We start from the raw sequence: 13,336 nt of genomic DNA, 5'->3' as shown, positions 1-13,336 counted from the left end.
TAGCTGGAAAACTGATTTTTTTTGTTGAAACAAGCAAAACGGGTCGCATTCAGCTGCTAGTGCAGCAGACTTCCACGTGCACAGTGGAACTTCCCTTCCTCTCCCATGTGCCCCCCCACCCTCAAAATATCCAGAAAGACCCTCAAGCCGATTTTGAGGCTATGGGGGAGCAGAGAGGAAGGGGAAGTCCCATGGAACTCTGCACACAAAGTCTATTGGATTGTTAGGCCTATTTGTGTGTCTTCAAACAAGTTGTGGTCACGCAGCTGCTGTTGGAGGACACTGGCAGCAGTGTCTGCGGGTTATTGAGAAATTCTCTAGGCCATGAAGTTGGATACATTTTATTAATGTCTCTATCTGCCAATTCATTTGTGACCCCCACCCCAATATGCTGCAGTAAATGTGACCGCAAGCATATGGCTTTGTTACTCAATAATGAATGTGGCCATAAAGGAGGCTGCTCTTTGAAATGTGGAGCAATATGAGTTGTGGTTTTCTGGTTGCCCCTCTACTGAGAATAAACATTAAGCACCAAAAGTGAGCCAAACACTCTGCAGAAGCAAGACATAGATCGTTGCAGGGCTCAGGATGGTGAGCAAGACATAGATCGTTGAGAGCCAGTATGGTGTAGTGGTTAAGAGCGGTAGTCTCGTTATCTGGGGAACCGGGTTCGCGTCTCCGCTCCTCCACATGCAGCTGCTGGGTGACCTTGGGCCAGTCACACTTCTGTGAAGTCTCTCAGCCCCACTCACCTCACAGAGTGTTTGTTGTGGGGGAGGAAGGGAAAGGAGAATGTTAGCCGCTTTGAGACTCCTTAAAGGGAGTGAAAGGCGGGATATCAAATCCAAACTCTTCTTCAGGACAGGAATGGGGAGGCTGTGGCCTTCTGGATGTTGGACCCCCAGTTCTCCCCAGCCAACATGGCTAATAGTCAGGGATGATGGGAATTGTGGTCCAGAAACATCAGGAAGGCCACAGGTTCCCCATCCCTGAGCATAGGCTGTAACATAGAGGACCGGGTGTGATATAAGAGAAGGGGGAGGATGAGCGGGTGGAGGGCTGCAAACAATAGATTTAATTTGACCTCAGATATATTATATGGAAAGTTTCCTTTCTTGAGGGTTTGAACCCAGAACAATGTTTGGAATCCAGATGTTTTAAGCTTTTGTTCTAGTTAAATTTCATTTGTTTAAAAAAAGCTGCCGTTGCAGCAGTATGGGGGATTTCTGAGAGACAACAGAAGTTGTGCCAAAGCTCACTGCAGAGATTTGAGCAGCTGGAGTTCAGCACATGTGGAGCTAATCAGCTACAGAGTGCTTTCCACTTTGCATTGGAGGGAGTAGGGTGGGTGAATCTCCCCAAACATCTTCCCCTTTTCTAGATAATGGGGAGCATTTGCCATTTTCCTTTCAATGGATTTGTGCCTTTGCAACACTTTGCAGATTGTCAAGAATTACTGGAGTGAACTTAAATGACAAGTCCAGGGCCATTTTTGATGTTTCAGCGATCCTTTGTCAACAAGACATGTTCTAGAGGTTCCTCACACGCACCTCTAGGGAGTACCCAATTTGGTAAAATTTCCAGAAAACTGGCTTAGATGCAATGAATCAAACTCCATGGATTAGTGTGTGCTTAGACCTGTTTTGGAAAGAAGGGTAGCATTAAGATACTGTGGCACTTTTGTTGCCTCTCTTCCTAATGAGAGGAAGAAGAGATTCAGCCTGTGGAGGCCCCAAACCTGAAAATGATACAGTAGCTGGGAAAGATGAAAATGAAGAGGACTGTGGGCAACAATACTGTTTTGACTGCAGGTGTCTTTATAGCTTTGAAATACATCAAGGCCCTCTAGATATTGGTGTATCAATATGGGATTTGGGTTGTATTTCAACACTGCGCAAGTGGATTGCCATTTGCACACTGGCACTACCCTTCCTCTCCTTCGTCTGAATGCTGCCCTATCTGCTTTGGAAGGACCCACATCCCTCTGGGATACATGTTGAGGGTGCACGAGGGGGCTGCAGGGGAGAGGAAGGGGGAATTCCATTGCACATGCAAACGTCTGTTGTGCAAACTGAACCACAGCATTGGGTCAAACCTGATAAGCTTCTGATATTGGTACAAGGGGGGGGGGACTGGGTAGGTGCAGAAAGTTTCTTACCAGTCCCCTGCTCCATGAAATTATTTAAATATATAGAATCCAGCAACCCTTTTAAAACATTGGGATGGTGCTAAAAGAGAGAGATCCTACAGCAGGGGATGGGGAACCTGAGGCCCTCCGGTTGTTGGCCCAGCTCCCATCAGCCCCAGCCCACACAGCCAATGATCAGGGATGATGGGAAATGTAGTCCCAACAACAATTGGAGTGCCATAGTGGATTTGCAGGGTTATAGGTCATAAATCCTGTTTTTCCTGAAATCCAGGGGTGGGGGTAGGAAAGTGCTGTGGAAAATTCTTATGAATGGCTGAAACGGATGATAATATCAAACTTCTTAAAACTGGTCCTCCCATGTGGAGATAGCTGGCTGATGGAGACGGTTGGGTGTGTGTTGGTTTCTGACAGGTCACTGTACTCCTCTTTCTCCTCCAAGAGCAACGGAGTTGAAGAAATGACCTTTCTTTCCTCTCTACTGAATACTTTCTGGCATAGATTTGCCAACCCCACCCTCCTGTGGCATGTCAGAATTTCTGTTGGATTTCAGTGCTGGAAAGCAAACTTTGAGGGGGAAAAGAATGACTTGAAGCAAAATGAAACAAGCTGCACTTCCACTGTCCTTCAGGCAGTATCAATGGGCCTTTCTAAGGAGGAGTAGTTTATGGCCATGCACGTTTCAAATTGTCAGTATAAATCCTTGGTTATTAAGAGCATGTTCTTTCTTTTCTTAAAAGCTCGCAGCTGGTTGGGGGAAGGGGTAGAATCATAAAAGTCTTAACCTGGTGAGCCAAAAACCAAATAAGGAACAGCCCGATGCTCCAAGTGGAAATAAATGGGGCTTGCATTGGCAGAGCATTTGGAGAATCTGGAGCCTGAGCCTTCAAAGTTTTTTTCTTTTTCTTTTGCATTATGATGGAAACTAACTGTTAGGAACTGGGAATTGAACTGGAAGCCCTGCCCTGGGCTGGAATTGGAGAAAGGCCAGCTGTCTCAGCAGCAACTTCTTGGACTGTAAAGAGAGGAGAAAGAAACTACAGAGCAGTAAATAACTTCAGGTTCACCCAAAGTGTTTTATCTGCAGAAAGGGGTAAGGACTCTTCCTGACATGGCCCAGGTGTTGCAGCTGCACTTTGGAACCTGCCTGTGGGCAGCTCTGATGCTCTGTGTGTTTGCTGGATCCCGGAGACAGACAGGTAGGAAGCTCACCCACAACGGGAGAAGGCTGCTCTGCAGTGGGCAGCCAAGATATTTCTGTTATTATCAATGCAACCGTTCGGGATATTTTGTGCATGAGTGCCAGTGGAGGGTTTTTCATGGGCTTTTTTCAGGACTAAGGTTATCTGATAAAACTCAAGAAAGGATTGCTACTGTGCCAAAGAAAATAAGTCAGGATCTTGCTAGAGTGCAGACACAGATACTTTCTACTGAGTTTTCACACACCCCTTTCACATACTTTCTAAGGAATGCTATACGTATCAACGACTCTTCCTCTGTTTAATCTCTGAAACAAGCATCCGTTTGTATGGGACACTCATGCAGCTCTTCTCTCTTGGAATTAATAGCATGTTAACATCATCTGGGAATTTTCCAGCAGCCTTCAAACATAGGTGGCAGCTATGAGGCAGGTGCTTTGTGGGGAAAATCTTGACTTTATTATTATTTCTGCAGTGGTTTACTCTGTTGCTGTATTCTGCTTCCAATTGCTGCTCGCACTGTTGCATTCACAAAATGGCAAATGGTTTTGGACTAACAATTCCAGAGAGGGCTAGTTTCTGACTGGTCTATTTATATACTGAATTTCCGTAGCCGTTTTCTTGATACCTCACTCTCAGAAGCAAGAGTTTGAATTTACCGTAGTGATATGATTGCATTGGTAAGGTAATCAAATGTGAAGTTGCCAGGTCCTGGTTAGGAAAGCAACTCTTGTGCCTTAAAAAAAAGTGTCAGAGTTATTATTATTATTATTAATTTATTATACTTCACCACAAGGATTAAGTTAAATGTTAAAGGTTAAGTTACAACAATTTAAAATACAGCCGTCTAAAACAAACCACATTCACAATAATTGGATAGGTCCCAAAAACATACACCTCGGGTGGCAATGGCCAGGAGAAAAGCAATATTTTTAAAGGTAGCACAAAATAGGGCTTTTCATATCATTTACTGAAGGCATAGGATGCCTGCCACTGCCAACAGAACCTTTTTTCTTTTTAAAGGCTTGGAAGTCACTTGGGTGAACTCAACAAAACAGATGTTGAGAACTATACTACCTTCACCATTAGTGTTATTTTAATGGAATATTTCTGTTCCTGCCTGTCAGTCTCAAAAGACTTCCTGAATTATGTATTATGGAGAAGTGAAATGCAGCTGCAATCTGAGCTTTAATTCAAAATTGAAGACAGATGGCTTTGATCAGGAGACTGCAACCTGGCTAGAGGCATCATCTTTTCTAAGCAAAAGTGCACAGCCTCATTCTCCAAGCAACTTCTGTGAGTTTTTCTCCATGACTCTGGGGAGAATTACTCTAGAAGGGAAAGCTGGAAGCTGTCTGCAATAAGGAAAGTTACAGAAACAGCAGAGGTTATATTTCTTGCAGGCACCTCCTTAGCTTAATCTAATAATCCCAATGATGAAATTCAGAAAATACATTTCTAGAGCAAGCCTAACCTCTATTTTAGTTCTTATCTTGCCTCTGTGAGTTGAGAACCTTAACTTTTTACATCTGTGCCAAAAATGAAAATATTGTAGATCAGGAGTTCCCACTAGCTTTTTCATTCCGACAATACACTGAGCCTCCCTGTGCCTTATTCCCAAGGGTACTTGCCTAGTTTACCGTATTTTTCGCTCTATAACACACACCCGACCATAACACACACATAGTTTTTAGAGGAGGAAAATCCGTAGGCATGCCACCCGTAGGCATTCCCTCCATAACACGCACAGACATTTCCCCTTACTTTCTAGGAGGAAAAAAGTGAGTGTTATGGTGCAAAAAATACGGTATATATATTATTATACTCCACTTTACGTCCCTGGCTTTTTAGAGCCTGTCAACCTCCTTCCCTCCCACCTCATGGCTTTCAGAATTAACCTTTATATCATTGCATTTTGTATGTTTTCCGATTCTAATTACACACGTTACAAAATAACTCAAAATTTAAATAAATATGGAAAGGTAGAAAGTTTCTCATTACAAGACTTCAAACAACCCTGCTAGTGATGTTAGTTGCTTACAATAATCTTTCAGATATCGTATAAATTTACTCCAGTCCTTTTGAAACACTTGATCTTGTTGGTTTTCAATTTTTCCTGTCAGCTTCTGTCAGTATTTTTTCTTGTCAGAGTTCTGCAAAGTCCATCATCTTCAACTGCCACTCTTCTTTTGTTGGTACTTCGTTGCATACATAAATAGTCTTTTATCTTCCCTTAGTATCTCTTCACTCACTAAACCCAATAAAAAGGCTTCTGGTTTTTTAACAAAAGTATTTTTAAACAATTTCTTTAACTCATTACGGTATATATCATTTCCGAGAAAGCCTTTACCTCTTTACAAGTCCACCACATGTGCTAAAATACACCTTCCTTTTCCTTACATATCCAGCACTCATTAGTTCTTGTCTTATACATTTTGGCAAGTTTAGCTGGTGTTAAATACCATCTATACATCATTTTCATAACATTTTCTTTAAGTGCGCTGCATGCAGTAAAATTAATACCTTCCTTCCATAACCTTTCCCATGATTCTAATTGAATATTATATCCACAATTTTTAGCCCAATGTATTATCACAGTTTTAACCTCTTCATCTTTGGTACGCCATTCCAAGATACTTGCCTAGTTTTGGACTCCACAGTATAATGCACTCCAGACCGGCTTCTGTATGCAACTCCACTTGCAAAATATGGCCTGGTGCTGCCTCCCACAGTCCCTAGCAAAGAAATCTGGGAACAGCTGAACTTTTTGGTTTGGGGACTAGTGGCCCTTCGGTCATTGGTGAAATGCAACTCCATCATTCTTGAGCACTCACAATGTTTGCTGCAGCTGATGGAAGTTGTACTTCACCAACATCTGGAGGGCCACGGGGCCCCCACTTCTGGTCTAGCCTACGGGTTGTAACAATGGAGCGCATGAGTCCCTGCCAGGGGAAAATGCAGGATATAAATAAATATATAATAATGCCTAAACAGAGAAAAATATTAAATGCAGAACCAGCTAAGTATGAATACATAAAATAACGAGATAAGACTTCAGTATAACTTAGCATGTTAAGTTAAAACAATATACAACAACATGAAATGGAGGAAGTTCCGTGACCTTTAAACAGGCTACCTCACTTACAGCAAATTTCATCCTTTTGAACAAAATACAGTAGTTCTACGTTTTACTGTGATCATTGCAGTATACTTTATTAACTTTATCAGCATGCAGCGGAGGCTGGTCCACTGGGGCTACTGGGGCACAGACCTCCCACTGAAAATGCCTAATAATAATAATAAATTTTATTTATACCCCGCCCTCCCCGGCCAGAGCTGGGCTCAGGGCAGCTAACACCAATAAAATCACAATAAAAACATAAAAGGAGAAAAAGAGAGAGGAAAAAAAACACCCCAATTTAAAATACAGGTTAAAATGCAATTTAAAATGCAGCCTCGTTTTAAAGTAGCTGATAAATCAAGACCATAAGGGGAGGGAAACATAAGGGTCAGACTGAGTCCAAACCAAAGGCCAGGCAGAAAAGCTCTGTCTTGCAGGCCCTGCGGAAAGATGTCAAGTCCCGCAGGGCCCTAGTCTCTTGTGACAGAGCGTTCCACCAAGTTGGGGCCAGTACTGAAAAGGCCCCAGCCCTAGTTGAGAGCAATCTAACTACCTTGCAACCTGGGACCTCCAAAATGTTGTCATTTGTGGACCTTAAGGTCCTCCACGGGCCAGAATAATAATAATAATAATAATACTCCCCCAAATCTCTAAGCCAAGCAGTCTTTCCTGTTCCACACACAAGGTGGGGGGGGGTCACATGTCAGTGGGGGGGGGGTGGAGTCAGAGGCAGAAGTGGGTGGAAGAATGGATGTAATGCTTGGCTTTACACAGCATAATCCAGCCTTGCAAAAACCAGAGTCCCTACTCACATGTCTCTCCGTCCTGATGAGAATGAGGCATTATTGCAGATCAAGCAACGCACTCCAGTCAGACAAAGAACCCAGAAGGGTGCAGAAGTAGGATAAGTGAGGAGCATGATCTGGAGAGGAGCCATTGTCTAGAGGAAATCCCTCAGGCCAGCTGAAAAGGCCTGGAGGGCCTGAGGTTCCCAACCCCTGACTTAGTCCAACCGGCTTTAAAAGGCCTGAAACATTTTGAAGGGGAAACCCTCTGGGAGGTTTATATGCAAGGATGGAGCCTCAGCCAGTGGCAGACTGTCTGTTGGAGTTGTGTATGAGGGAGCTAGGAGAGAACAAGACCATGATGAAGTAAATATCAAAGCTATGCTCTGATTGTTAAATAAATGAAGCCACATTATATTGAAGAAATTTGGCATCTGTCTTTACTGGTGTACCCGAGAGAACAAAACAGATTGTATCATTATTGCTCCCCATTTATGGACTTCTCTCCGCAGGCTCACCTGGCACCTTCATTACTTACCTTTAGGTGCCAGGTGAAAACGTTTCTCTTTCACAAGCTGTTTGGCTGATTAACATTCTATGGCCTTTTAAATGTGTTTCTGGGAAGTGGGTTATTCGTTTTGTTTTTGTTTTATTATGTATTTTGTGTTTTTATTTTGTATTTTTATATTGTGAACCTCCCTCTGATCTTCATATAAAAAGTGGTATACATTTTTTTAAAATAATAAGAAAGATTATTTTATAATAAGTGTTATAACTGAGATTTTTACCTCAGGTTAATATTGAACACAATAAAATAAATCTCAGAAAATCAGGCATTTATGGGAAGGAGGATAGGTGAAGAGATGTTGATTTAAATACTATTTTCTCTATTGTTTTTCCAGATGAACAAATTGACCTCCAGGATGCTCCAGATACAAATGGGGTTGAGAATGCTGGCATCATACTAGAGGTAATTTAGGCAAAAGCAAATCCACAAAGAAAAGGATGTGAGGTTCCTTCACCTTTGGCATGGCCTGCCGATATCACTGCAACAGCCACAACTTCTTGGCCTACAGCTATCCAACCTTTCATTTTGTTGGTGCCAGGAGGAGAAGTGTGATTGTCATTGTGTAGGAACAAGGACACACTTCTGCCCCTTCTTTAGTACTGAGGAATGTGGCTGTGTTAGGTGTGAAGATGGTCACTGTGCATCTAGGAGCTTAGGAATCTACCATATACAGTGGTACCTCGGGTTAAGTACTTAATTCGTTCCGGAGGTCTGTTCTTAACCTGAAACTGTTCTTAACCTGAAGCACCACTTTAGCTAATGGGGCCTCCTGGTGCTGCTGCTGCGCCACCACCGCACAATTTCTGTTCTCATCCTGAAGCAAAGTTCTTAACCTGACGTACTATTTCTGGGTTAGCGGAGTCTGTAACCCGAAGCGTATGTAACCTGAAGCGTATGTAACTCGAGGTACCACTGTATTGAGTTGGCAGCAGCTTTTGAGAGTGACTAGGGAAACCCAGTCAGATGGGCAGGGTATAAATAAAGTATTATTATTATTATTATTATTATTATTATTATTATTATTATTTATTATATTAAGCGTTTCATGCAGGGGACATTCCGAGCTCTACTTGGAGATGCCAGAGATTAAATCTGGGACCTTCTGCCAGCAGATTCTCTACCACAGCAATTGGTTACTGTTACCAATGCTTGAGGCAAATTTCAAAATTTTTGTATAGGGTATGGTAGCAATGGCCCTCAATAACATTAGTGCTCCGATTTGTTTTCTCTTGGCTCTTCAGTTTCGACAGAGATCATTATACTCCACAATGCCCCCCTTTTTTTACAGCAGCTCCATATTACTAAGGATTTCAGGTTCTCTTTTACTTCAGCTAAGGCACCGGTTGAAGCTTCAGTGAGGAGAAATGGAACTCCCGAGAAACACTGTTTTCTGTTTATGTAAGCTATGGTCCAGAAGATGGCAGTCTTGGGCTACTTCTGCTCATTAGACTGAGCTAGCTGGCTGGGCTATAGGAAGGAGATATGGAAAGATTCTGAACTCTTGATTGTGCAACAGCCCAGTTGAGTGACAAGAGAACACATTCAGTACTGGGCTACCAACATTTGCTGTTTCACCACTTTCTTTAACAGCAGTATTTCTTAAGGTGATGGTCTTCATCCTTCAGAATTGGAACCCACTGTTAACCTTCAACAGGGAACCCATGCTTAATATTTATTCTCCCTCTGTATGTGTGAACCTTCCACACCCTTCCTTTTTAAAAAATAATCTTAAATACACACACACCATTGCCACCAAAACAGTGGTGATATCAGTGATGAACTCTGTTTATTATATTGGAGCACAATTCATTTTGAGGTCTCAAGCAGCCAGATGCAGATGGGTATCTGAGCAGTAATCTTCACTTAATGTCCGTGAGCTTTGCTTAGCCTGTATCAGAATTTCCTGCCCTTATTTGTGTTGAAGAGCTAGAATCAGGAATGCAGGAAACAAATCTCCTCTAGGAGCAGAAATGATGTGGTATTGGATAGTTCCACAATCCTGCCGTTGTGAACAATATTCTCTTGATGATCCCTCACTCCATCTGCCATGCCTAGCAGTCTAAAAGACACCCAAGTTTGACAACATGCCTGTAGATGGGTACAGGCTATGTTGCAAAGGAAACTTTGGATAAGGAGTCACAGGGCTAGAATGGAGATAAAATTAATCTAGCTCTAGGCACGGGAAATTTGCATAGCTGTCAACTTTTCCCTTTTCTTGTTTTTCGAATCCTATTCGAAATAAGGGAATTTCCGTTTAAAAAAGGGAAACGTTGACAGCTATGGAAATTTGTGACCCTCCAGATGTTGTTGGACTTCACTACCCAATGGTCAACGGTTAGGGATGACGGGAACTATAGCTCAACATCATCTGGATATTGGTTCCCCATCCCTGCATTGGCCCAAAGCTAGGACTGCCAAGAGTCCTTTTTATCACCAGTTATTTCTCATGAGCCAATCTAAGCTGGATTGTAGATGCTGTGAATAGAGAAGAGTCCACAACAAGCCATTTGAATGGTGTCAGGAATTAGTTTAATAACACAACCCAGAATACGCAAGCAAGTAAGCAAGCCAAGTCACATGCAACAACAGAAGACAAATTTTATCCTCCTGGCCATTAGCCACTCTGCCTTGAGCAAAAATTAATTCTCGAGCATGATCTCTTCTTACCACAGAGAAAAAACTGTCTGCTGATCCTCACAATTCTATTCTTTTTCTTTCAGTTACTTTGGAGAGGAATTGAAATTATGGCCAATGAGACAATCAGGATTGAGGATGAGGAGTTTGCCTCTCTGCGTCCCACCAAGCGATTACTCCGGGTCTTTCAGCATGAGATTCCAAAAAACCCAGACGGGATTGAAGAGTACCTGGACTTCCTCTCACAGTCTGACACCCCTATAACTCCACTGGAATTCAAGAAGCTCATCTTTACCACTGTCTACTGTGCTTACCAAATTCGCTCCATTCAAGGCCTGGAGAAAAACCTCTGGATCAACCTTTTCTCTCAGCTGGTTATTGAAATACTCCGTGATCTCTGCAAACGATTCTGTTCGAAGGAATCTATGGATTCTGTTCAGCTTCTGGCCTCTAGGCCTTGGCAGGAAATGCCTGTCTATATTTCTGCACTGAAGAAATTCTACCGGTCTAGCCTAGCCAGGACCCAAAGAGCCTCTCATCCATAAAGGGGAAATCTTGGTCCCTCTAAGCCAAATTAATATGCAAATATATATTTTTAGGTTCATTCTCCAGCAATGTGCACAGAAGTGTCACCCTTCCTGTTTTCTTATCTCTGGTGTAGCTGCTGCTTAGCTTTTCACTGGATTTCTATGATTAGCATGTTGTTCAAGGCCTCTGCCCTGCGCTCTCTATAGGACATGCAGTTCAGACAGCACTTTGCTGTTGATTGGAATTGGGTTACTGAGGAACATGGAGTTACATGTCCCTGCTCTTGGCATTTTTATGTGTTACAATGCAATTTTGTGTGTAGCGAAAATTACAAGAAACCAGATCCATGTTAAACACTAGGGAACTCTTACAAATTGTAAGAACTGTTTACCAAAAGAACATGTATCTTCTTAGAAGGGAGCTTTTACGAAATTATGGACAAGCATCAGTTCAGGAGGCTTTATGTCAGAAAGAAAGTGATGAGACTGAATGCCCAATGGGGCAGTCCTTCCAGCTTAGTGTTTCTTCTTGTAGAACATAAAAGTCTTCAGGTACAGTGTACAATTTGCCCTAAAAGCCACTATGTCAGAAAAGGGTTAGTTTAGTTCTACTAGGTTTGGCATCCAGACAACAGTTGAGCAAGCCGATTGGGCACCTGAGGTGGCGCGCGTGCCCTGTGCCCAGGGGCGGGGCCAGCCGCTCATGGGGGCACCGCGGGGCCTCCAAGGAGTCTGCCTGCCTCCTCCCACTCAGTCACCCTACAGCTGAGGGGGAGGCAATGGGCGGACTGTTTGGGGCAGCGTGGGGCCTGCGGGCGCTCAAGCCACCGCGTCACTCCCAGAAGAGACGCATGGCTCAGGTGCACTGCAGGCCCCGTGGTGAGTGTCGCCCACCATTTTGTCACCCCCCTCAGTGGGGACACCCAGGGCGGACCGCACCTACCGCATCCCCCTTGCTATGTCCCTGCATCCAGACCATTTGAAGGAAGCAGTTAGCAAATTTAGTAAGTCTGTTCCACGACCTGCAACTTTAACCACTGAATGTACCATAAGCAAGCAAGCTTGATTGGCTCAATATATGAATCAAATATGCTTTGTGTGATAAACAGTGCACTGGGGAAGCCATAACTGAATTGTGGTATCAAACACTTGTGGAAATTTAATTTTGAATGTACAGTGGTATCTCAGGTTAAGTACTTAATTCGTTCCGGAGGTCTGTTCTTAACCTGAGACTGTTCTTAACCTGAAGCACCACTTTAGCTAATGGGGCCTCCTGCTGCTGCTGCACCGCCAGAGCATGATTTCTGTTTTCAACCTGAAGCAAAGTTCTTAACCTGAAGCACTATTTCTGGGTTAGCGGAGTATGTAACCTGAAGCGTATGTAACCTGAAGCGTATGTAACCTGAGGTACCACTGTATTAAGGAATGTGCCGTTTAGGGAGCTGTCTGTATGGGATTAGTTAACAGAGTTTGTAAGCAAATAAGACTAGAGTGTTGCATATGTTCTGGTTGGGACCTGATATAAACTTTTAAGGGCTATGCTACCTTTTAAAATGTGAATATATATACTTGTGACAGCATTGTCTTAGCCAAGAAATAGCTTTAGTGTTGCCCTTGGCTTTTTAACTTAATCAATCATTGCCTGTATGCAGAAGTGGGCTTCAGCAGGTGTCTGTGCCGGAATATCCCAATCCTACACCAGTTGTATTGGTCAAAATGCAGCATGCCAGGGCCAAGCATACAGGGAATAGATGCCCCAGACCCAAACATGGAAACAATGCTTTTAAAACAGCAGAAAAACTTATACCACAGAACAGAACTCAGTGGGTTTGGGTACCATTCATTTGCTGTTAAAGTGGCTCTAGGCAGCCGCATAGCTTTGCCCAGTGGACGTATGTCTGGCTTCAATAACAGAATTTAACCATTTGCAGCTCCAAAGCTTATTAATATGGAGACAACTGAGTTGCTCTTCAGGCACCTAACCTATCTGTTGAAGGCACCAACTGTGGTCATCAATATATGCAATAGCCAATAATACATTGTTAACAACACAGCTGTGCACACACAGAGGCCAGAAGTGTTAAGTGGGTGACATTCCACATCATGCATGATGGAGTTTCACCCTTCTCCTGTCTCTCATGCAGTCTTCTGTGTTCCCTCCCATTCTTGCTCTGGACAATGCCCCAACCATCTAGAGCAGATTATGGGGTGCACAGAGGGGAAAGGGGAATCGTTTCCACCATCTGTATTCTGCTAGTGAATAAATACCATTGGATTTACCCTATTTAGTTGATTAATTAGAGGGGGGCATTTTTAATTGCAGGGGCCAACTAAGGGCAGACGTGTTATTGGGTTT

At 43.2% G+C, this 13,336-nt stretch overlaps 1 protein-coding gene across 1 annotated transcript; it reads left to right on the top strand.

Moving 5' to 3' along the window:
- The first annotated feature begins 2,778 nt into the window (after window positions 1–2,778).
- On the top strand, window positions 2,779–13,260 carry FAM180B (family with sequence similarity 180 member B). The gene is made up of 4 exons (XM_082227015.1): window positions 2,779–3,345; window positions 8,154–8,221; window positions 10,540–12,159; window positions 12,404–13,260. The coding sequence occupies exons 1-3, from the start codon at window positions 3,258–3,260 to the stop codon at window positions 10,996–10,998; spliced, it is 615 nt and encodes a 204-aa protein (XP_082083141.1). The 5' UTR covers window positions 2,779–3,257; the 3' UTR covers window positions 10,999–12,159; window positions 12,404–13,260.
- The last annotated feature ends 76 nt before the right edge of the window (window positions 13,261–13,336 follow it).

The sequence above is a fragment of the Podarcis vaucheri genome (genome assembly GCF_965113315.1).
Source record: "Podarcis vaucheri genome assembly, chromosome: 1".
Lineage (NCBI taxonomy): Eukaryota > Metazoa > Chordata > Lepidosauria > Squamata > Lacertidae > Podarcis > Podarcis vaucheri.
Note: the sequence above shows the minus strand (reverse complement) of the source record. Positions and strands in the feature narration are given on the sequence as shown.

Excerpts from the sequence above, each read along its gene's own strand:
- FAM180B (XM_082227015.1), top strand. The coding sequence starts at position 3,258 with ATGGCCCAGGTGTTGCAGCTGCACTTTGGAACCTGCCTGTGGGCAGCT. Across the intron at positions 3,346-8,153 it reads TGGATCCCGGAGACAGACAG|ATGAACAAATTGACCTCCAG; the intron begins GTAGGAAGCTCA and ends TTGTTTTTCCAG. Across the intron at positions 8,222-10,539 it reads ATGCTGGCATCATACTAGAG|TTACTTTGGAGAGGAATTGA; the intron begins GTAATTTAGGCA and ends TTTTTCTTTCAG.